The 25,456-nt window shown below is 42.3% G+C and overlaps 1 protein-coding gene across 1 annotated transcript in view; it reads right to left on the bottom strand.

The window, feature by feature from the left end:
• Positions 1 to 25,456, bottom strand: part of si:ch211-207d6.2 (sickle tail protein homolog) — an 85,396-nt gene that overhangs the window by 51,144 nt on the left and 8,796 nt on the right. The window contains exons 2-4 of the mRNA XM_070436563.1: positions 11,647 to 11,933; positions 2,502 to 2,697; positions 2,057 to 2,255 (exon numbers count right to left, since the gene is read on the bottom strand). Of these exons, the coding sequence (XP_070292664.1) occupies positions 2,057 to 2,255; positions 2,502 to 2,697; positions 11,647 to 11,933 (682 nt within the window). The remainder of the gene's footprint in view (positions 1 to 2,056; positions 2,256 to 2,501; positions 2,698 to 11,646; positions 11,934 to 25,456) is intronic.

The raw sequence follows: 25,456 nt of genomic DNA, 5'->3' as shown, positions 1-25,456 counted from the left end.
GTTTTCGATTATGATTTTTTWAAATAATAATCACAATCAAAAACCTTTATGAAAAGCGTCAGGTTGAAGTAAATTAATCCACAAATACACAGTACCAGTCAAAAGTTTGGACACACATTCAAGGGTTTTTCTTTATTTTCTACAAAATAACACATATGGAATCATGTAGTAACCAAAAAGTTTTAAACAAATCAAAATATATTTGAGATTCTTCAACGTAGCCACCCTTTTCCTTGATGACAGCTTTGCACACTCTTGGCATTCTCTCAACCAGCTTCATGAGGTAGTCACCTGGAATGCATTTCAATTAACAGGTGTGCCTTGTTAAAAGTGAATTTGTGGAATTTCTTTCCTTCTTAATGTGTTTGAGCCAATCAGTTGTGTTGTGACAAGGTAGGGTTGGTATACAGAAGAAAGCCCTATTTGGTAAAAGACCAAGTCCATATTATGACAAGAACAGCTCAAATAAGCAAAGAGACATGACGGTCATTACTTTAAGACATCAAGGTCAGTCATTCCGGAAAATGTAAAGAACTTTGAAAGTTTCTTCAAGTGCAATCGGAAAAAACATCAAGCATTGTGATGAAACTGGCTCTCATGARGAAAACCACAGGAAAGGAAGACCCAGAGTTACCTCTGCTGCAGACGACAAGTTCATTAGTTACCAGCCTCAGATTGCAGCCCAAATGAATGCTTCAGAGTTCAAGTAACAGACACATCTCAACATCAACTGTTCAGAGGAGACTGCGTGAATCAGGCCTTCATAGTCGAATTGCTGCAAGAAACCACTTGTAAGGATTGACGCTGGAGATGAGAAGCAGGTACTGGGAGTGAACATTTAATGAAACAACGGACAGGAACAGAATACGGACAGCGTCTGGACAGGGGAAACTTAAACGACAATAATACTGACACGGGAATGAAACAGAAGAAGCAGACAGATATAGGGAAGGCAATCAAAACGTGAAGGAGTCCTGGTGAGTCCAATGAGCGCTGATGCGCGTAATGATGGTGACAGGTGTGCGTAATGAAAGGCAACCTGGCGCCCTCGAGTACCAGAGAGGGAGAGCGGGAGCAGGCGTGACACCATTACTAAAGGACACCAATAAGATGAAGAGACTTGCTTGGGCCAAGAAACACGAGCAATGGACATTAGACAGGTGGAAATCTGTCCTTTGGTCTGATGAGTCCACATTTGAGCTTTTTGTTTCCAACCGCCGTGTCTTTGTTAGATGCAGAGTAGGAGAACAGATGATCTCCGCATGTGTGGTTCCCACTGTGAAGCATGGAGGAGGAGGTGTGATGGTGCTTGGCTGGTGACACTGTTGGTGATCTATTTAGAATTCAAGGCACACTTAACCAGCATGGCTACCACAGCATTCTGCAGCGATACGCCATCCCATCTGGTTTGTGCTTAGTGGGACTATCATTTGTTTTCAATAGGACAATGACCCAAAACTCACCTCCAGGCTGTGTAAGGGCTATTTGATCAAGGAGAGTGATGGAGTGCTGCATCAGATGACCTGGTCTCCACAATCACCAGACCTCAACCCAATTGAGATGGTTTGGGATGAGATGGACAGCAGAGTGAAGGAAAAGTGGCCAACAAGTACTCATCATATGTAGGAACTTCCTCAAGACTGTTGGAAAAGCATTCCTCATGAAGCTGATTGAGAGAATGCCAAGAATGGGCAAAGCTGTCATCAAGGCAAAGGGTGGCTACTTTGAAGAATCTAAAATATATTTTTTATTTGTTTAACACTTTTTTGGTTACTAAACGATTTCATGTGTTATTTCATAGTTTTGATGTCTTCACTATTATTCTACAATGTAGAAAATAGTAAAAATAAAGAAAACCCCTTGAATGAGTAGGTGTGTCAACTTTTGACTGGTACTGTACGTTTTCATACATTTTTTATGATATAAGCTTGAAGCCCATTCAAAAACAGTATGGGCCTTGCAACATAACATGCTCATTGGAGGGGAAATGTCATCTGAAGAAATAGATCACAACAGAAGGTAGAGTCACTAATGTACAGTAGATAGATGAACACACCTGACATCAGTTAGCTCGTGGTACATGTTCCTGGTTTCATCTTTGATGTACACAGCTACACTGGGAGACTCCAGCATCTTTATGGTGAGCTGCTGGGGGAAAGCACTAACAAACAGAGCCCTGATTGTGTCTATGCTGGTAATCTCATTGGGCATCCGGATCTGCTTGGTTTCCTCTGCGTACTGCAGGTACAGCACACCTGAAGAGGGAGGGGTGAGAAAACACTTTGTAACATCAAAATTAGAGAGTGAGAGAGGCGGGGGGGAGAGAGAGAGAGAAAGAGACAAAGACAGAGATGAGGAGATAGAGAGAAACCGTGTGAGACCTCAAGGAGTGAGAGCGTAAAAGATTGGGAGAGAGATAAAGTGTCAGAGTACAAGGACGTGTGTGACATAGAGCATGCGAAACATAGAGCTCGTAGCCCTGAGAGATCCATAGTACCTACCTAATGATCTGTCCCTGGTCTGGTTGGCAGAGCGGACCACCGGCAGGCTGGCCCGTGCCTGGCAGCCACGGGTGAAGGTGGCTAGACCGTCTCCCTCTGACATGGTCTCCAGAGACTCCAGAGAGGCCAACGAGAGGTGCTCAAGCTGCTCCCCTATTCCGGGCGGGGGGCTGGCAGAGTGCTGGGGGCTCCTGGCCTGTAGAAGCAGAAGGAGAGATGGAAGATGGAGAAACAGTCACCAACACACAATCACAAAAGTTCTATAGTCAGGGATGTGATGTATTCAACCTTAAGTTACATCTACTTCCACTAAATTACTGTCAAACATGCATGCTTGCACACAGAAATATGCTAAAGTAGGACCAGTCTGCTTAAGGGCACCTTACTCACTTTTGAAAATAACAACTGTCAACACGTCTTTAAGTTAATTTGTAGTTAACTGTCATACTTGCAAAAAAAGCAGATTTAATGGACTTGCTCTGTGTGTTTTGGCAAACACACATAATTTGATGTGAATGTGTCCCTGATGCATGCTGCCTCTGTAAGGGTTACTTCTGGGGACATCTGCAACCTGACACACAAACACGCACACTGAGTCACTCACTGCATTTACATTTTAAGCTTGGCACTGACTGGGCTACGCTGACACACTGGTGAATAACCACCTCAGGCAGCTCTGGATCAGAGTGCCCTCTCCTCTTCACTTTGACTCACATAATTATCATTACATTATTTGATGCACAGGAAATAAGTTGAATTCATGAAATGTAGATAAATACAGTATAGCTAGTAGTACACATGCTTTGTTTCAGTTTTAACTCTGCATCTCAATACAACAGACCTATTCTATTTCTATGTCAACAAATGCTTTGTTTGAACATGTATTTCTAGACTCATAAATATATCCAATAACGATATCCAAATTCCCATAACAACAATGAACATGGAATAACAATATGCCAATTTTGGCTGATGTTTATTCTCTATCAACTAGTTTTGGTCTCTCCTTTCATTCCCATAATGGTAATGCTTTACCGATAGTACTAAAACCTGAGCAAATTTGAGCTCAGAGCAAATCATTTGTTTAGTTAATCAAAAGGTACCCTTAAAGGCCTCCAATAACTTGAGCTGTGGCTACTGGCGAGAAAACATACTGGTTACATCCAGTTATTCTTTCCCAATAGATTTACTTCATCTTTCATAAAATATATGTTCAGTATTTCCTACCTAAAAGAACACAAGATTTGGAGTTGACAACGAGCATGATCATTATGGGTGTTAACTGTCATCCACTTCAGGTTGACCCTATGAGTTTCAGATATTGTGTTAATAATGCAGAAGATTTGACTAGCTAGAGAAGCTACCTGTGCTGGAGTTGAAGGCACCTACAAGTCAAAACCTTTACAGACTCCTACACTGGGGGTTTTAACTTGGCTATGGAAAAAAAAAACTGTCCCATTGTTTAGTAAGTGGGAGTAAAACCATGTATTACATWCAATAATTACAGACAGGTACAGTGAAACTACAGGTTCACACTGTGATAGTGCTTATAACTGTGATACCGGTTTGAAGCTGGCACAATAATTGTAGCTACTAAATGCAGCTAGTAAATGTTTAAACCAGCGTCACTTAAGCGGGACTCAGCGATCTGGTTAGCTAAATCTTGTAAAAGGTCCCCTCTAGAAGGACCTCGACATCTGGGACACTGTAAAGTCCATGGAGAATAAGAGCACCTCCTCCCAGCTGTCCACTGCACTGAGGCTAGGAAACACTGTTACCACCAATAAATCCACCATAATTGAGATTTTCAATAAGTATTTTTCTACGGCTGGCCATGCTTTCCACCTGGCCAGCCCTAACCTGGTCAACAGCCCTGCAGCCCCCACAGCAACTTGCCCAAGCCTCCCCCATTTCTACTTCACCAAAATAGCTGATGTTCTGAAAGAGCTGCAAAATCTGGAACCCTACAAATCAGCAGGGCTAGACAATCTGGACCCTCTCTTTCTAAAATGATCAGCCGAAATTGTTGCAACCCGTATTACCAGCCTGTTCAACCTCTTTCGTATCGTCTGAGATCCCCAAATATTGGAAAGCTGCCGCGGTCATCCCCCTCTTCAAAGGGGGGACACTCTAGACCCAAACTGCTACAGACCTATATCTATCCTACCCTGTCTTTCTAAGGTCTTCAAAAGTCAAGTTAACAAACAGATCATCGAACATTTCGAATCCCACCACACCACCTCCGCTATGCAATCTGGTTTCAGAGCTGGTCATGGGTGCACCTCAGCCACGCTCAAGGTCCTAAACGATATCATATCCATCGATAAGAGACAATACTGTGCAGCTGTATTCATCGACCTGGCCAAGGCTTTTGACTCTGTCAATCACCACATTCTTATCGGCAGACTCAACATCCTTGGTTTCTCAAATGACTGCCTTGCCTGGTTCACCAACTACTTCTCTGACAGAGTTCAGTATTAAATCGGAGGGCCTGTTGTCCAGACCTCTGGCAGTCTCTGGAGGTGCAACAGGGTTCAATTCTCGGGCMGACTCTTTTCTCTGTATACCTCAACGACGTCGCTCTTGCTGCTGGTGATTCTCTGATCCACCTCTACGCAGACAATACCAACCTCTATACTTCTGGCCCTTCTTTGGACACTGTTAACTATCCTCCAGACGAGCTTCAACGCCATACAACTCTCCTTCCGTGGCCTCCAACTGCTCTTAAACACAAGCAAAACTAAATGCATGCTCTTCAACCGATTGCTACCAGCACCTGCCCGCCCATCCAGCATCACTACTCTGGACGGTTCTGACTTAGAATATGTGGACATCTACAAATACCTAGGTGTCTGGTTAGACTGTAAACTCTCCTTCCAGACTCACATTAAGCATCTCCAATCCAAAATTAAATCTAGAATCGGCTTCCTATTTCGCAACAAAGCATCCTTCACTCATGCTGCCAAACATACCCTTGTAAAACTGACTATCTTACCGATCCTTGACTTCGGCGATGTCATTTACAAAATAGCCTCCAACACTCTACTCAGCTAATTGGATGCAGTCTATCACAGTGCCATTCGTTTTGTCACCAAAGCCCCATATACTACCCACCACTGCGACCTGTATGCTCTCGTTGGCTGGCCCTCGCTTCATATTCGTTGCCAAACCCACTGGCTCCAGGACATCAATAAGTCTTTGCTAGGTAAAGCCCCGCCTTATCTCAGCTCACTGGTCACCATAGCAGCACCCACCCTTGGCACGCGCTCCAGCATGTATATTTCACTGGTCACCCCCAAAGCCAATTCCTCCTTTGGCCGCCTTTCCTTCCAGTTCTCTGCTGCCAATGACTGGAACGAATTGCAAAAATCCCTGAAGCTGGAGACTCATATCTCCCTCACTAACTTTAAGCATCAGCTGTCAGAGCAGCTCACATATCACTGCGAGCTGTACATAGCCCATCCAACTACCTCATCCCCATACTGTTATTTATTTTTGCTCCTTTGCATCCCAGTACCTCCCTTATCTTACCTCATTTGCACACACTGTATATATACTTTTTTTCTATTGTGTTATTGACTGTATGTTTGTTTATTCCATGTGTAACTCTGTCTTGTTGTATGTGTCGCACAGCTTTGCTTTATCTTGGCCAGGTCGCAGTTGTTCTCAACTAGCCTACCTGGTTGTTTAAATAAAGGTGGGGGGAAAAATTCTGAGGGGTGAAAACAAAAGTGCCACCTTGTTCAGCTACAAGCCTCTCAGACCAAGATGGACCGAGCCTGTCAAGAGTTCAATAGAACAAAAACACTTCCAGGTGTGCCCCCGAAACCATCTATCCAATATGGACCCCATGTGTAGAGCTACAATTGCATACCTCTCCACCATAAGGTAGCACTCAGTCACTGTTCAAGGTGTTACTTGTAGTGAAGTGAGGGAAGAGCACAGCACAGTGAGCCAGCTAGGGATGAAAGCAGGGCCAAGCATCAAATGGCCCACTTTGATCTCTAATCAGTGACAGATGCATGGGCAGAGACCAGAGAGACCAGACCATGGTTCATCTGCTTTGGTGGGATGCCAGGTCTTTGAAAGCATTGGCAAATGTTTCATCCTCAACTCCTCCCTTGTGTTGCAGACCATTAGAATGATCACACTGGGTAACAGGTAGATGGATGAGCATTTTACTAACACAGCAACATGGACTTCACCACATAAGAGTAGACTATGGTTTCACTGCTACTAAAGTCATTGAAATCATTCCATTACAAAACAGTGAAGCATTTTATAACAATTGTACACATTTTATAGCAACTCTATACATATGTACAGTTGAAGTCAGAAGTTTACATACACCTTAGCCAAATACATTTAAACTCAGTTTCTCACAATTCCTGACATTTAATCCTATTAAAAATTCCCTGAGTTAGGTCAGTTAGGATCACCACTTTATTTTAAGAATGTGAAATGTCAGAATATTAGCAGAGAGAATGATTTATTTCAGCTTTTATTTCTTTCATCACATTCCCAGTGGGTCAGAAGTTTACATACACTCAATTAGTTATTTGGTAGCATTGCCTTTAAATTGTTTAACTTGGGTCAAACGTTTCAGGTAGCATTCCACAAGCTTCCCACAACAAGTTGGATGAGTTGGCCCACAAGTTGGCCCATTCCTCCTGACAGAGCTGGTGTAACTGAGTCAGGTTTGTAGGCCTCCTTGCTCACAAATTTTCTATGGGATCGAGGTCAGGGCTTTGTGATGGCCATTCCAATACCTCGACTTTGTTGTCCTTAAGCCATTATGCCACAACTTGAGGTATGCTTGGGGTCATTGTCCATTTGGAAGACCCATTTACGACCAAGCTTTAACTTCCTGACTGATGTCTTGAGATGTTGCTTYAATATATCCACATAATCTTCCCTCCCTCATGATGCCATCTATTTTGTGAAGTGCACCAGTCCCTCCTGCAGCAAAGCACCCCCACAACATGATGCTGCCACCCCGTGCTTCACGGCTGGGACGGTGTTCTTTGGCTTGCAAGCCTCCCCCTTTTTCCTCCGAACTTAACGATGGTCATTAAGGCCGAACAGTTCTACTTTTGTTTAATCTGACCAGAGGACATTTCTCCAAAAAGCGCGATCTTTGTCCTCATGTGCAGTTGCAAACCATAGTCTGGCTTGTTTATGGCAGTTTTGGAGCAGTGGCTTCTTCCTTGCTGAGCAGCCTTTCAGGTTATGTCAATATAGGACTCGTTTTACTGTGGATATAGATACATTTGTACCGGTTTCCTCCAGCATCTTCACAAGGTCCTTTGCTGTTGTYCTGGGATTGATTTGCACTTTTCGCACCAAAGTACRTTCATCTCTAGGAGACAGAACGCGTCTCCTTCCTGAGCAGTATGACAGCTGTGTGGTCCCATGGAGTTTATACTTGCGTACTATTGTTTGTACAGATGAACGTGGTACCTTCAGGTGTTTGGAAATTGCTCCCAAGGATGAACTATACTTGTGGAAGTCTACATTTTTTTCTGAGGTCTTGGYTGATTTTTTTTGATTTTCCCATGATGTCAAGCAAAGTTTGAGTTTGAAGGYAGGCCTTGAAATACATCCACAGTAGAGGTCGACCGATTAATCGGAATGGCCGATTAATTAGGACCAATTTCAAGTTTTCATAACAATCGGTAATCGGCATTTGTGGCCGATTACATTGCACTCCACGAGGAGACTGCGTTGCAGGCTGACTACCTGTTATGCGAGTGCATCAAGAAGCCAAGGTAAGTTTCTAGCTAGCATTAAACTTATCTTACAAAAAAACGATCAATCTTAACAATCACTAATTAACTACACATGGTTGATGATATTACTAGTTTATCTAGCTTTTCCTGCGTTGCATATAATCGATGTGGTGCCTGTTATTTTCTCATCGAATCACAGCCTACTTTGCCAAACGGGTAATGATTTAACAACCGCATTTGCGAAAAATGCACTGTCGTTGCACCAATGTGTACCTAACCATAGACATCAATGCCTTTCTTTAAAATCAATACACAAGTATATATTTTTAAACCTGCATATTTAGTTAATATTGCCTGCTAACATGAATTTCTTTTAACTAGGGAAATTGTGTCACTTCTCTTGCGTACCGTGCAAGCAGAGTCAGGGTATATGGAGCAGTTTGGGCCGCCTGGCTCGTTGCGAACTGTGTGTAGACTATTTCTTCCWAACAAAGACCGTAATTAATTTGCCAGAATTGTACATAATTATGACATTACATTGCACAACCTTCAATGTTACAGCAATATTTAGACTTAGGGATGCCACCCGTTAGATAAAATACGGAACGGTTCCGTATTTCAAATATACGTTTTGTTTTCGAAATGATAGTTTCCGGATTTGACCATATTAATGACCTAAGGCTCGTATTTCTGTGTGTTATTATGTTATAATTAAGTCTATGATTTGGTATTTAAAAGAGCAGTCTGACTGAGTGGTGGTAGGCAGCAGCAGGCTCGTAAGCATTCATTCAAACAGCACTTTCGTGCATTCGCCAGCAGCTCTTCTCTGTGCTTCAAGCATTGAGCCATTTATGACTTCAAGCCTGTCAACTCCCGAGATTAGGCTGGTGTAACTGATGTGAAATGGCTAGCTAGTTAGCGGGGTGCGCGCTAATAGCGTTTCAATCGGTGACGTCACTCGCTCTGAGACCTTGAAGTAGTTGTTCCCCTTGCTCTGCAAGGGCCGYGGCTTTTGTGGAGCGATGGGTAACAATGCTTCGAAGGTGGCTGTTGTCGGTGTGTCCCTGGTTCAAGCCCAGGTAGGGGCGAGGAGAGGGACGGAAGCTATATTGTTACACTGGCAATACTAAAGTGCCTATAAGAACATCCAATAGTCAAAGGTATATGAAATACAAATGGTATAGAGAGAAATAGTCCTATAATTCCTATAATAACTACAACCTAAAACTTCTTACCTGGGAATATTGAAGACTCATGTTAAAAGGAACCACCAGCTTTAAAATATTCTCATGTTCTGAGCAAGGAACTTAAACGTTAGCCTTTTTACATGGCACATATTGCACTTCTACTTTCTTCTCCAACACTTTGTTTTTGCATTATTTAAACCACATTGAACATGTTTCATTTTATTTTAGGCTAAATTGATTTTATTGATGTATTATATTAAGTTAAAATAAAAGTGTTCATTCAGTATTGTTGTAATTGTCATTATTACAAATAAATAAAATCAGACAATTAATTGGTATCTGCTTTTTTTTGGTCCTCCAGTAATCGGTCGACCTCTAATCCACAGGTACACCTCCAATTGACTCAAATGATGTCAATTAGCCTATCAGAAGCTTCTAACGCCATGACATCATTTTCAGGAATTTTACAAGCTGTTTAAAGGCACAGTCAATTTAGTGTATGTAAACTTCTGACCCACTGGAATTGTGATACAGTGAATTATAAGTGAAATAATCGGTCTGTAAACAATTGTTGGAAAAATGACTTGTGTCATGCGCAAAGTAGATGTCCTAACCGACTTGCCAAAACTATAGTTTGTTAACAAGAAATTTGTGGAGTGGTTGAAAAACAAGTTTTAATGACTCCAACCTAAGTGTATGTAAACTTCTGACTTCAACTGTATATATAAACCTATTAATCTATAAATACCAAAAATGGTTTAAGATAGAACAGTATTTTTTCCAAGACATAACTGTTGACCTAGGCTATTCCCCTCATTTAAAGGGATAGTTAAACCAAATTACAAAATTATACATTGGTTCCCTACCCTGTAAGCAGTGTATGGACAAGGTATGACAACAATACATGCGTCGGTTTCGTTTACCTGGAACTGTTCCCAAATGCTAATGTTTTAGCTTTGTGGCACAAATACCCAAGTCACGGTAGGTAACATTTTTTGCGCATTGTTTTCAAATCATCTATAAACAATCCATTTTTGATACTTTCGGTTTATTTGGACATGAGGATGTAGAAAATGTCTAATAATATCGTACCATGACTTGAATGTGAGTTGTGCCACAAATGCTAAAACGTTGGCATTTTGAAACAGTGACTGAGAAATAAAACCAAAGCATAGATTGCTATCATACATACCTTGTCCATAGACAGCTCACATGGTAATTTGGTTGAACTATCCCTTTAAGAAAAATACAAAATTAACGCAAATAGACATTGATGTACTTGGAGTGTAGGCGCCAGACTAAATTGAAATGAGAAAAAAAACATACGTAAAAATAAATGTATATACTGGTAACATAGGTTACACTGACTGGAAAGTATGCAGGGCAGGTTATTGCGTATATCTACTATCCTTATATCGAACACGTTTATCTGCAAACCACCAACAAGTTATCACTACTGTACAAGCATCTGCGCTATAGGCTACCTACTGTAATTGCACAACTGGAGGTAAAGTAGTCTAATGTAGGCCTACTTTCAACGATAGTTTACCTGAACGTAGCCTAAATATCAAAGCCTCAATCCGAGGGTGAGCGCGCGTTGCATGTGTCCTACTCAATTCGCAATGACTGCAACAAGACGGCGTTCGCTTGTAAAATGAGCTTTCCTCGATGTGACAGGTGTGGCCATGGAAACGATCTCCACCTAGCCCAAATGCGGGTCTGGATTTACCTGTCTAACTTGTAGAACAGTCACAGTTTATTTTACCAAATGGCCACTTCTAGCATCAGCGCGCGCACGGCACCTCCCTCTGGCGAGGCGGCACCGCTATTTCAGGTAGGCTGGCCTTCACAGTAGGCATATACTGAAATTGTTCCATACTTTATTCTGTTTTACTGACAATTCTTATTGACATCTCTATTTCCATAATTTACATGAGGCTACACTCCAGGCCAGGCACACCTGACACCACACCATAGTTTCGAATTAATGTATTGCATGTATTGATGAAACACTATGTATTGAATTCATAAAAAAAAAAAATAAGTTCTACATTCATTAAATTCTTCAATTCAAGGCATAGTGAGACAAATGTGTCATATGTGCTTTGATATCCTTATACAGTGGTTGATATACTCACACCAATACAATAACAACACCAGCCTACAGTGTATATCATGCCATTATGCAGGGGAATCAGAACCAACCAATTAAAAAAGGGTTCTACTTACATGGTCTCTGAGGCGGTCCTGATGGCCCATGATGACAGCAGCATGGTGAGGATACCTCTGCTTCAGGTGCTCCAGGAACACCTCTTTCTTCCTCTCTACGTCAGTGTGCTGCATGGTCAGGGGGTCTCTGGCACTGCGGGGCCCTTGCCCTCCGATGGTGTACCTCCTGGGGACTGTGCTGGGGGAGTGTGGCTCAGAGTGGTGGTTCTGGTTCGCTACAGTCTGCTGCCTGTGTAAACGCTCTACATCCTCAGGTGATGAGTCTCTCTGGTTGTTGTTTCCTAACTCTATTAGTAAAACAGATATAAAAAGAGGTAATAATACAACAGATATAAAAGAGAATTATATATTACGTTATCGGGATTCAAACACACCAAAGACATTATGTTGTTATGAAGTAAAACACAACCACAACTCTTACATGAGGGTGTTAACTGTTTATCAGTTGAAGGCATTCAGTTGTACAACTGACTAGGTATCCCCCTTTCCTTTCCTTTCCTTTCCTTTCCTTTCCTTGTTTATCATGACACGCAAACATCCAAAGACAAGACCATGCATGATGTGTACAACAGTATTTAATGTGATGAGTAATCATTGCTGTCTGTTTCATGAACCTTCAGAAAGGTGTTTTGCCTTTAAGAGTTTCATGGATGACAATCTGTGCTGCACTCATATTCCTAGCACACAATGACTACATCAAGCTTGTGACAATACAAAGTTGTTGGACAATACTTTTTTTGTATTATTTTTTAAAACTTTTATTTAACTAGGCAAGTCCGTTAACAAATTATTATTTTACAATGACGGCCTACCCCGGCCAAACCATCCTCTAACCCGGATGACGCTGGGCCAATTGTGCACCGTCCTATGGGACTCCCGATCACGGCCGGTTGTTATACAGCCCGGGATCGAACCAGGGTCTGTAGTGACACCTCGAGCACTGAAAYACAGTGCCTTAGACCGCTGCGCCACTCGGGAGCAAATGGATGCATTTGCCGTTTGTTTTGGTTGTGTTTCAGATTATTTTGTGCCCAATAGAAATGAATGGTAAATAATTTGTCACTATTATTGTAAATAAGAATAGAATATGTTTCTAAACACTTCTATATTAATGTGGATGCTACCGTGATAACGGATAGTCCTGAATGAATCGTGAATAATGATGAGTGAGAAAGTTATAGAGGGTCAAAGATTATACCCCCAAGACATGCTATCCTCTCACCATCACCAATAACAGGGGAGGTTAGCATGTCTTGGGGGTATGATCTCTCACTCATTATTCACGATTCATTCAGGATTATCTGTAATCCTTGTCAATCATTTTGACCCCTACCCTTTTGAGAGAAAAAAATATTACTTGTTAAACAACATTTCTTTCTCTGAGCAATTGTAATAGTATAAAATACATTTTAAAAAGCTCAGTATTTGAATTATTTATTTTATACAGTAATTATTGCTAATGTTTATTAAGGGTGTCAATCATTTTAGGACCCCTCTGTATGTTACCTAAATTAACACCTACAACATGAACCCAGGGGGTGAACAACACACAACTCAAAAGATTTAAACAAACTGAAACAGGCATGTGGCTTACTTTTACTATGCTATAGATACAGCATAGAAATGTGGATCAAAAAAGCAAGAATCCGACCTTGTATGGCTTAAGAATGATAAGGCCACCATGGAGTTTGCTTTTGAAAAGGGTGGTATCGCCTAAGCATCTTGAATATGAAGGCTTAGAACCTCAAAGCAGGCAGACCAAATGAGAGAGAAGTTCTAATCCTCTGTATTCATTATATCTATCACACAGTGCTGATTTAGTCTGGAGTCAGACTGTCTGTTGTCTTGTTGGGGGAGATGTAGGCCTACTTTATCTCTTGGACTTTCATCACACGATTGTGTGGTGGTATACGTGCCTACTGTATGAATACACAGTACAGAGCTTCATATTAGAACAAATGCGTAGATTTTCAAACACGTAGACACAATTATTATGATATTTAAAATGCTTTAAATGCTTTACTCAGAGCATGCACAAGCTGTGTTTACTTCATCTTGACTAATGACTGATGTCCACATTGTTGAGTAGCATTTTGCACAACTTCAGGCAAAGAATGATGCGACACATCTTGTTGACATTTTAAGTGGACCTAAAGGTATGCCTTTTTCCGTTAAGCAGAAAATGACTTTTAGAATTATGCTGGAAGGGCGGTGTGTGGTGTGTGGGTGGGGGGGGGGGTGGGGGGGGGGGGGGGGGTTGTGTCACGAGAAACAAATGGCATCAACACAAAGCGGCAGTGTTGTAAGAACGCATCTGTTGTAGTATAATTACAAATCCCGTATAGGAAAGAATTCAATGCTGGGACAATGCGTCGTCATCAAGAGAAGTCTCTTATAGGTTATGTTCAACATAGATGTGCTTCCTGCTCAGAACAATGCCTATCCCACGAGGAAGCCATCCCACGTTGGGTTAAGGTTCTGCTGGAAAAACAGACTCCCATCTGCATGTGTTGTTTGTCTGGAAGATGATTGCTATCTCTTCAATCTAACAGGGGCAGGCCTAAAGCAGTAATCAGCCAAAGACTGGAGCAAGTCCCCTCACCTATTAAGCTTTTAAACAGAGTGGATACAAGCAGGACACCTCAGAGGATATCCTCAACCCCACACCTTGAATATACCAGGGAACTGTTATGAGACGTTTTCCACTTACGGCATGGAGGACAAATACACTGAACAAAAATATAAACACAACATGTAAAGTGTTGGTCCCAAGTTTCTTGASCTGAAATAMAAGATCCCATAAATGTTCCATATGCACAAAAAGCTTATTTCTCTCAAATTYTGAGCACAAATTTGTTTACATCCCTGTTAGTGAGCATTTCTCCTTTGCCAAGATAATTCAGCCGCCTGACAGGTGTGGCATATCAAGAAACGTATTAAACAGTATGATCATTACACAGGTGCACCTTGTTCTGGGGACAATAAAAGGCCACTCTAAAATGTGCAGTTCTGTCACACAACACAATGCCACAGATGTCTCAAGTTTTGAGGGAGCGAACAATTGGCATGCTGACTGCAGGAATGTCCACCAGAGCTGTTGCCAGAGAATTTAATGTTAATTTCTCTACCAGAAACAACCTCCAATGTCGTTTTAGAGAATTTGGTAGTACGTACAACCGGTCTCACATCCGCAGACCATGTGTATGGCGTTGTGTGGGGGCGAGCGGTTTGCTGATGTCAACGTTGTGAACAGAGTGCCCCATGGTGGCAGTGGGATTATGGTATGGGCAGGCATAAGCTACGGACAACAAACACAATTGCATTTTATCGATGACAATTTGAATGTACAGAGTGACCGTGACAAGATCCTCCAAGCATGATAATACACGGYTCCATGTCGCAAGGATCTGTACACAATTCCTGGAAGCTGAAAATGTCCCAGTTCTTCCATGGCCTGCATACTCACCAGACATGTCACCCATTAAGCATGTTTGGGATGCTCTGGATAAACGTGTACGACAGTGTATTCCAGTTCACACCAATATCCAGCAACTTCGCACAGCCATTGAAGAGGAGTGGGACAACATTCCACAGGCCACAATCAACAGCCTGATCAACTCTATGTGATGGAAATGTGTCGCACTGCATGAGGCAAATGGTGGTCACAACAGATACTGACTGGTTTTCTGATCCACGCCCCTACTTWAAAAAAAAAAAGGTATTTGTGACCAACAGATACATATCTGGATTCCTAGTCATGTAAAATCCATAGATTAAGGCCTAATGAATTCATTTAAATTGACCAATTTCCTTATATGAAATGTAACTCCGTAAAATCTTGTTGTTGCATGTTGCGTTTATATTTTTGTTCAGTGTACATCAACAAAGGGTGTGACACACACTGAGGTCAAGGAAGGTCCTACTACAGTCCAGAGGAAGGCTGGACTTGTAACCAGAATATAGCAAATTCAGGTCCTCTCTGTATCATATCCCAACCCATCCAGTTGGATATAAAATGAAGCAAATGTGTGAGTTTAAATCAGCAAGACTACCTCTGCTTTTATACTCCAGTTATAAAGGAAGAGAGCATGAGGCATGCTACCAGGAAACAAAGACAGAAAGAAGAGATTGTAGGCAGGTCAGAGACCCATGTATGAGTCTCAGTTGTAGTCAAGCTGGACTATTTATCTTCCTGGAATTAGGCAAGAGGAGCCGAGGGAGACAGGGAACTCATTCTGGCATGTGCAATGTGCTGTGAAGCCTCCTCAGGAGGGGGTGGGGATGGGCAGGCAGGGATGTACACAGCTGTTGAGAATTTCCCCAGTGCTTCAATCTTGGCTATGAAACATGTTTTTGTTGATTTATCTGAACCAGTTAAAGCGGCAGGACTATTTTGTTTTCTGTTGTATCATTTCAGTGCACAGTAGTTCCTTAACCTGAAATAGACTTTGGGTCAGGAGCTTATGATGAACTGTAGGTCTGGGTTACAAAGCAGAATTACATATGCCTAACTGTAGTGTCAGATTATATTCGGCTATGTGTAGACTTTCTGTATCATATTTTGTTTCTTCAACCAGCTGCACATCGAAGTAACATACAGTATAACATCATGTGAGCGAGACCTACAGTTCATCATAAGCTCCCGTGTAGGCATACTTGTCAGGAAATATGCTTAGTGTTGTAAGACTTCTCTGCATGTCAAAGTTTCAGACTAATTGATGAGCTTCCAAGGAATGCGCTTAATCCGACTATGTAATACAGTTTCTAAATACAGTAATACCGCTCGGGAACCTTGTCCTCCCTCTTGTCTTTTATCCTGCTTTAAATATTTAAGCTTAGCGTTCCCCACTTGACTGAGTGTTTAATTAAGCTAAAACTGGGTATTAGTTGGCTAATACGAGGAATATTATTAAAATGTCTCTCTTACTACAACCTCTGACTGCTGCTTTAGTTCAGGTTCAGTTTACTGGTGATTCCTTAATGACACCTTGGATCATTATTCACTAACATGACAGTCACAGTATCCAAACGCATCCACCAGAGGAATACTGCAAAGACCACGGAGACAAAAATCAACAGATAAACATTTAGTCTTTACTTAGATTACATTATGCTATAGCCTTACCTCTTCTCCCTCTCCAGTGAGTATGCCGTATGTACTGATATTCCATTACTTTGTACGCTATTCCCTTAAACACTATGAATTCTGCATTGACAGTGCACAGTGTTCAGGTCTTTCTATAGTGCAAGGTTATACGTGGAAAGTTATGGTCAAAACAAACGTGTGTGTGTGTGTGTGTGTTCCTGAGGAAGCTCCATTGTAAAGCTGTCCTCACTTTTTCCAAACACCCTGTTTTCCAGCCTATGAGTGCATGTTGGGAATACATGGCTTAACAAATTAATGAACAAATACATATCTTTACAACATAAGTTCCAGATGGTCAAAGATTTAACATATGAACCTTTATAATACAAATTGACTGTCTAATTCTCTTTTTCATAATAATACAAAAAAGTTTGACATCATTAGTCTGTCCTCTGTGGTGATTTTAGCTTCATTTCCTCAACCTCTCCCACTGTTCCCTCTTCACACAGCTGGACTCTGAGGTCAAGGTCACAGTCATGGTCAAACTGGAAACCCCACCAATAGTTTCCTTCATGAAAACTGTGAAAATAACTACTATTTGGGTCTGTTGTTCAAATCAGCATTCATTTTCTATCAGAAGTGATCCTGCAAACCAAGGCCATGCAAACAAGCATAGGAAAATGGACTAATTCCACAGCGAAGAGTAATGTTTTGTTGTTGTACTTAAATTCATCAGGCTTTGACGTTAGATGTTAGTAAGCGGACTAAAATGTGTCACATTTAGTATTTGAGCTTCCATAAGAACAGAACAAAAATATAATTTTCTCTCAATACAGTTTGAACTCCATGCATTGAATTTTCACTGTTGGGTAAACCTAAGACACTCATGGTGGGCTGTATCAACACTCATTTTAAATGTTCCGTTGGGCATCGTTAATATTGTACATGGAGAAAAGCACTGAAACTGTAGTTTCAGATAATTTCATACAAGTAATGCTTTTGCATAGTGCACTGGTGAATATACAGTGCTTTCGGAAAGTATTCAGACCCCTTGACTTTTTCCACATTGTGTTACAGCCTTATTCTAAAACTGATTACATAGTTTTTTCCCCACATCAATCTACACACAATACCTCATAATGACAAAGCAAAAGAAAATGTTAGACATTTTTCCAAATGTATTAAAAATTTAAAACGGAAATATCACATTTAGATAGGTATTCAGACCCTTTACTCAGTACTTTGTTGAAGCACCTTTGGCAGCGATTACAGCGTGGAGTCTTCTTGGGTATGATGCTACAAGCTTGGCACACCTGTATTTGGGGAGTTTCTCCCATTCTTCTCTGCAGATCCTCTCAAGCTCTGTCAGGTTGGATGGGGAGCGTCGCTGCACAGCTATTTTCAGGTCTCTCCAGAGATGTTCGATTGGGTTCAAGTCCGGGCTCTGGCTGTGCGATTTAAGGACATTCAGAGACTTGTCCCGAAGCCACCCCTTCATTGTCTTGGCTGTGCGCTTAGGGTCGTTGTCCTGTTGAAAGGTGAACCTCCGCCCCAGTCTGAGGTCCTGAGTGCTCTGGAGCAGGTTTTCATCAAGGATCTCTCTGTACTTTGCTCCGTTCATCTTTCCCTCGATCCTGACTAGTCTCCCAGTCCCTGCCGCTGAAATAGATCCTCACAGCATGATGCTGCCACCACCATGCTTCACCGCAGGGATGGTGCCAGGTTTCCTCCAGACGTGACGCTTGGCATTCAGGCCAACGAGTTCAATCTTGGCTTCAACAGACCAGAGAATCTTGTTTCTCATGGTCTGAAAGTCCTTTAGGTGCCTTTTGGCAAACTCCAAGTGGGCTGTCATGTGCCTTTTACTGAAGAATGTCTTCCGTCTGGCCACTGTACCATAAAGGCCTGATTGGTGGAGTGCCTCAGAGATGGTTGTCCTACTGGAAGGTTCTCCCATCTCCACAGAGGAACTCTGGAACTCTGTCAGAGTGACCATCGGGTTCTTGGTCACCTCCCTGACCAAGGCCCTTCTCCCCCGATTGCTCAGTTTGGCCGGGCGGCCAGCTCTAGGAAGAGTCTTGGCGGTTCCAAACTTCTTCCATTTAAGAATGATGGAGGCCACTGTGTTCTTGGCGACCTTCAATGGTACCCTTCCTCAGATCTGTGCCACGACACAATCCTGTCTCAGAGCTCTATGGGCAATTCCTTCGACTTCATGGCTTGGTTTTTGCTCTGACATGCACTGTCAACTGTGGGCCCTTATATAGACAGGTGTGTGCCTTTCCAAATCCTGTCCAATCAATTGCATTTACCACAGGTAGACTCCAGTCAAGTTGGAGAAACATCTCAAGGATGATCAATGGAAACCGGATGCACCTGAACTCAATTTCGAGTCTCATAGCAAAGGATCTGAATACTTATGTAAATAAGGTATTTTGTTTTTTATTTGTCGTAAATGGGGGCTTGTGTGTAGATTGTTGAGGGAAAAAAAATATTTAATACATTTTAGAATAAGGCTGTAACGTAACAAAATGTGGAAAAAGTCAACAGGTCTGAATATTTTCCGAATGCACTGTAAGGGTACACTGTATTAGGCTTTTAGACATGGTCAGTTTCAGTAGTTGGCTTTCTATAATACATGTATTAAAATGGTCATCACAAGTGTCCTTCTAGTGTTGAGTTGATCCAGTCACTCAAGTTATGTTGCTTGAAGCTGCTGTTACCAGTTGTCAAGAAAGTCAAATCAGGTCTTCAGGAGGTCAAATTAATATTATCACATCATTATGATGATTGGAAATGTAGCCTACATGTTCATAAAGAATATTTCATTTTCCTATATCAGAACATTTGACATTTAGTCTAATATGGCAGCTATACAGTTATGTTTTTTGCCCCCCCCCCCATTAATTCAACATGAAAAGCCTGCCAAGTGGATGTGACACTTAAGGTCCACTGTGTGACAGTCCGCACAAGTGGATTGAAGAGTGGTGAGAGAGAGAGAGAGAAAGAGAGACGCAAGGGAAGCAGCAGATCGAGCCGAGGAGAGGAAAGGARGCCTAGTCTCGCTCTCTCCTTTTGACAAAGCTGAGCTGATTGATCTAGTTCACTTCTGCCCCGAAGGTGGATCTCTGATCTGCCATGCTGCATTGGTTCACTGACTACACTACACAGCCAGCCAGCGAAGGCTTCAGCTTCAACTACATATCACTTTGCACAATGCTGGAAAATGTCATTATGGTTATGAGGAAGATATTTTTCCGGATGKGGTTTTGTGTCCTTATCGCAGAGTAGAGATAACGAGAGAAGGACAACCATGACAATTCAAAGAATTGCATCTCAATGCTGCGAATAAAAAAGTTAAGGGTGATGGCACCCTCTACTGGTGGGTCAGATCTTTACCGATTTTGTAAAAGTAACTCTCAATGTCTTTATCATTGATTAGCATGTCATATTCCAGGACAGAAACGCAATGAACACTTCACTCACAAACATATGGACTTCCAAACCAAATACAATACCCTATAATGTCAAAGTGAAATGATGTTTTTAGACATTTTTACAAATTCATTAAAAATGAAAAGCTGAAATGTCTTGAGTCAATAAGTATTCAACCACTTTGTTATGGCAAGCCTAAATAAGTTCAGGAGTAACAATTTGCTTAACAAGTCACATAATAAGTTGCATGGACTCACTCTGTGTGCAATAATAGTGTTTAACATGATTTTTGAATGACTACCTCATCTCTGTACCCTACACACACAATTATATGTAAGGTCCCTCAGTCGAGCAGTGAATTTCAAACACAGATTCAACCACAAAGACCAGGGAGGTTTTCCAATGCCTTGCAAAGAAGGGCACCCATTGGTAGATGGGTAAAAATGCAAAAAAGCAGAGGTTGAATATCCATCCCTTTGAGCATGGTTACACTTTGGAGCATCATTACACTTTGGATGGTGTATCAATACACCAAGTCACTACAAGGATATAGGCGTCCTTCCTAACTCAGTTGCTGGAAAGGAAAGAAACCGCTCAGGGATTTCACCATGAGGCCAATGCTGACTTTAAAACAGAGTTTAATGGCTGTGATAGGAGAAAACTGAGGATGGATCCACAACATCGTAGTTACTCCACATTACTAACCTAAATGGCAGAATGAAAATAAGGAATCCTGTACAGAGTAAAAATATTCCAAAACATACATTAACTTTATGTCCTGAATATAAAGCATTATGTTTGGGGCAAATCCAACACAACACATTACTGAGTGCCACTCTTCATATTTTCAAGCATGGTGGTGGTTGCATCATATTATGGGTATGCTTGTCATCAGCAAAGACTAGGGAATTTTTTTTAGGATTAAAAGAAACAGAATAGAGCTAAGCACAGGCAAAATCCTAGAGGAAAACCAAGTCCAGTCTGCTTGCCAAAAGACCCTGGGTGTAACGATGTACGCTGAAAGTCGGAAGCAAGTCCAGGGAGTGATAACATTTAATTAATAAATTAACAGAACAAGAAATACGAACAGCGCACCGACATGAAACAGGAACAATGACGACTGGAGAAGAAACCAAAGGGAGTGACATATAAAGGGCAGGTAATCAAGGAGGTGATGGAGTCCAGGTGAGTGTCATTATGTGCCTAACGCTGGTGACAGGTGTGCGACCTAATGAGCAGCCTGGTGACCTAGAGGCCGGAGCACACGTGACACTGGGAAATAAATTCACCTTTCAGCAGGACAAACAAACCTAAAACACAAGGCCAGATATACACTGCCGTTGCTTACCAAGACGACATTGAATGTTCCTGAGTGGCCTAGCTACAGTTTTGACTTAAAACGGCTTTAAAATCTATGGCAAGACTTGAAAATGTCTGTCTAGCAATGAATATAACAAATTCACAGCTGTAATCAGTTCATGCTGCAAGAGCTCTGATTGGTTGGAGGAAGTCCTCCGGAAGTTGTCATAATTACTGTGTAAGTCTATGGAAGGGGGTGAGAAACATGAGCCTCCTAGATTTTGAATTGAAGTCAATGTACCCAGAGGAGGACGGAAGCTAGCTCTCCTCTGGCTACACCATGGTGCTACCCTACAGAGTGCTGTTGAGGCTACTGTAGGACTTCATTGTAAAAGTGTATTTTAATAAATTATTTGGTAATGTGAATATATTTAGTATAGTTTTATCTAAAAATGATAACTTTTTTAAATATTTCACTATTTGTATTTTTATGAAATTCACTGAGGAGGATGGTCCTCCCCTGAGGAGCCGCCACTGATGTATGTGTGTGTGGATGTCTGTGTGGGTATGTGCGTGAGTACATGTGTACTAAGGTGCGGAGAGTCAGTGCAGGTGGTCAGTTCAGTTCAAGTGTTCAGAAGTCTGATTGGTTTGTAGATAGAAACGGTCTCTGAGCCTGTTGGTATTAAACCTCATGTTCCAATACCGTCTCCCTGACGCTAAGGGAGTGAACAGCTTGTAGCTGGGGTGTGTAAGGTCTTTGATGATGCTGCTGGGACTTCCTCAGGCACCGTTTCAAGTAGAAGTCCTGGATTGGTGTTAACACGGCCCCAGTGATGTACTGGGCCGTCTTCACCACCGGCTTTAGGGCCTTGCGGTCGTGGACAGAGCAGTTCCCGTACCAGGCTGTGATGCAACCGGTCAGGATGCTCTCGATGGTGCAGCGGTAGTATTGAGAGGACCCGAGGTGGCATGTTTTTTCAGCCGCCTTAGGAAGTAGAGGCGCTGTTGTTGTTGGTCCGTGTCAAGGCCTTGGTGATGTAGATGCGGAGGAACTTAAAACTGCTGACTCTCACTTCCGCAGTTCTGTTGATGTGGACATATTCCCTATGCTTCCTGAAGTCAACAATCAATTCCTTTGTTTAGCTGACGTTGAGGGAGAGGTTGTTGTCCTGGCACTACAATGCCAGTTCACCTCCTCCCTATAGGAGAGCTACGCAGTCGTGGATGAACAGGGAGTACAGCAGAGGGCTGAGAACACACCCCTGGGGTGCTTCTGTGTTAAGAGACAGTGTGTATGAGGTGTTGTTGCCAATCCTTTCAGCCTGTGGTATGCTTGTCAGGAAGTCCAGTTTCCAGTTGCAGAGGGTAGTGTCTAGACCCAGGGCACTGAGCTTGGTGGCGAACTTGGAGGGAACAATGGTGTTGAATGCTGAACTGTAGTCAATGAACAGCATTTTCATGTAGGTGTTCCTCCTGTCCAGATGGGTTAGGGCCATGTAAATAGTGATGGCCTCTCCCATGGATCTGTTGGAGCGGTAGGGAAATTGTAGTCGGTCCAGTGTGCCTGGCATGCTGGCCTTGATGTGGGCTGTGACCAGCCTCTCGAAGCACTTTGTGATGACAGGGGTGAGTACGACGGGCCTATAGTCATTTGGGCATGTCACCTTGCTTTTCTTGGGCACTGGGACGATGGTGGTCTCCTTGAAGCAAGTTGGGATTACAGCCTGGGACAGGGACAGGTTGAAGATGTCCAATTAGACGCCCGCCAGCTGGTCAGTGCACACTCTGACGACGCGGTCAAGAATGCCATCTGGGCCGGCGGCTTTGTGAGTATTCACTCTTTTGAGATTTCAGCCTCGGAGAGCGAAAGCACCTGGTAGTCCGGAGCACCGAGAGCTATCCTGGATGGCTCAGTAGTCTGTCTCGAAGCGAGCATAGAATATGTTAAGTTCATCTGGTAGGGAGGCTTTGGTGGGTAACACATTGAGTTGTCTTTTTGCATCCCTAATGGATTTGTGGAGCTCGTACCTGCTTGCCTTGTACATGTCGCGTGCCACTGAGTCATCTGGGCTCATTCTGCTGACATAGAATGCTGCAGTACAGGCTCTGGGGTTGGGTTAAATGCGGAAGACACATTTTGGTTGAATGCATTCAGTTGTGTAACTGACTAGGTATCCCCTTTCCCCTTTCCCAGCATGGTACAGATTTCTCCATTCATCCAGGGTTTTTGGTTGGGGTATATCCGGATTGTTATTGTGGGTACAACATCATCAACACATTTCCTAATGAAGCCTATGAAATGGCGATGTACAGTACATTCAGTGTCCAGTTTATTAGGTACACCACCCCGTTCACGAAAATGGTTCTCTCCTACYGACAGTGGGTCATGTGACTGTGGGTTGCTATAAAAAAAAAACAGGTAGACAGGCATTGAGGCATTCAGGAACTGTTTGATTGAAAGTTAGAATGGGCAAAACGAGTGACCTAATTGGCTTTGAGCGTGATATGATTGTCGGTGCCAGGCGCGCCTGTTCCAGTATATCAGATACGGCGGGCCTCCTGGTATTTTCACACACAACAGTGTCTAGGATTTACAGAGAAATGTGCAACAAACAGAAAACCTCCAGTCAGTGGCAGTCCTGTAGCCGAAAACAGCTTGTTGATGAGAGGTCAAAGGAGAATGGCAAGAATCATGCAAGCTAACAGGCGGAACACAAACAGGCAAATACTGGTGCAGTACAACAGTGGTGTGCAGAACAGCACAACTTGTCGGTTCTTGCCACTCCTATCAGCTAAAAACAAGAAGAAGAGGCTCCAGTGGGCACGCGATCACCAACACTGGACAATTGAGGAGTGGAAAAACATTGCCTGGTCCGACGAATCCCGGTTCCTGTTGCGTCATGCTGATAGAAGAGTCAGGATTTGGCATAAACAGCATGAGTCCATGGCCTCATCCTGCCTGGTGTCAACGGTACAGGCGGGTGGTGGTGGTGGTGGTGGTGTAATGGTGTGGTGAATGTTTTTCTGGCACACGTTAGGTCCCTTGTTTCCACCCCCCAATAATTCAGGCTGTTCTGGAGGCAAAGGGGATCTGACCTGGCACTAGATGGGTGTACCTAATAAACTGGCCACTGTTTGTATATTCCTTAATGTAGGAACTATCTTCCTTTATGTGCAATCAGTAAAAGTATTACCATGTTTATCTCTCAATACCACAAGGATGACACAAGTTAAGTTTAGTCTAGTGCTGTAGGTTGGCTATCTTTGAATGCAGCAAGTAATCATTCTTAGTCATTACTTAATATAAATATTTATATACCAATAATGGGGTCAATATGACTAATGGTTTATGTTAAGATTTGTGAAATATTTTCAGCGTTATTTTCATGATATTTAACATTGTTCGTCTGCATAATTTAAATCTAACATTTGCATGAGACAAAGTCCACTTGATCAATAGTTTTTGCTCTAATATCCTATGGTGTGACTGGTGCCAATGACAGTGCCACAAACTGGTCTGGTGCAGCCATCTAATGTTGCAGTGACTTTATATTCTCACAGCTTCTAAGGACATATACAATATGTTCACATACCAAATTTCATGGCCCCATGTCCATCGATTCAGTTCTTATTGCCCTGGTGAGATATGGTGCCATCTAGTGGTGTAGTGTGCCCAACTTAGCATATGCGCTAACATGCATCTATTAGGTACTTTTTTCTCAAAACCATTAAATACTGATGTAATGAGTCTAAATACAACATCTGGAGTGAATCTGATGTATGGTTCATGAGGAGAAGATGATTGCAGATGATTTTGAGCATTAAAGTTACATATACAAAGAATGAGTTGTTAAGTTTCCTTGGTTTTTGAGATATCAATTCCAAATTCAGTGTGGTTCATCTTAGGGACGTCCATGATATCAATKACAAGTTTGATAGGCCCCTGTGGAGTCGATTTACAGTGGTTTAAATGGACATGTAAAATCA

Source organism: Salvelinus sp. IW2-2015, linkage group LG32 (genome assembly GCF_002910315.2).
Source record: "Salvelinus sp. IW2-2015 linkage group LG32, ASM291031v2, whole genome shotgun sequence".
Taxonomy (NCBI): Eukaryota; Metazoa; Chordata; class Actinopteri; order Salmoniformes; family Salmonidae; genus Salvelinus; species Salvelinus sp. IW2-2015.
Note: the sequence above shows the minus strand (reverse complement) of the source record. Positions and strands in the feature narration are given on the sequence as shown.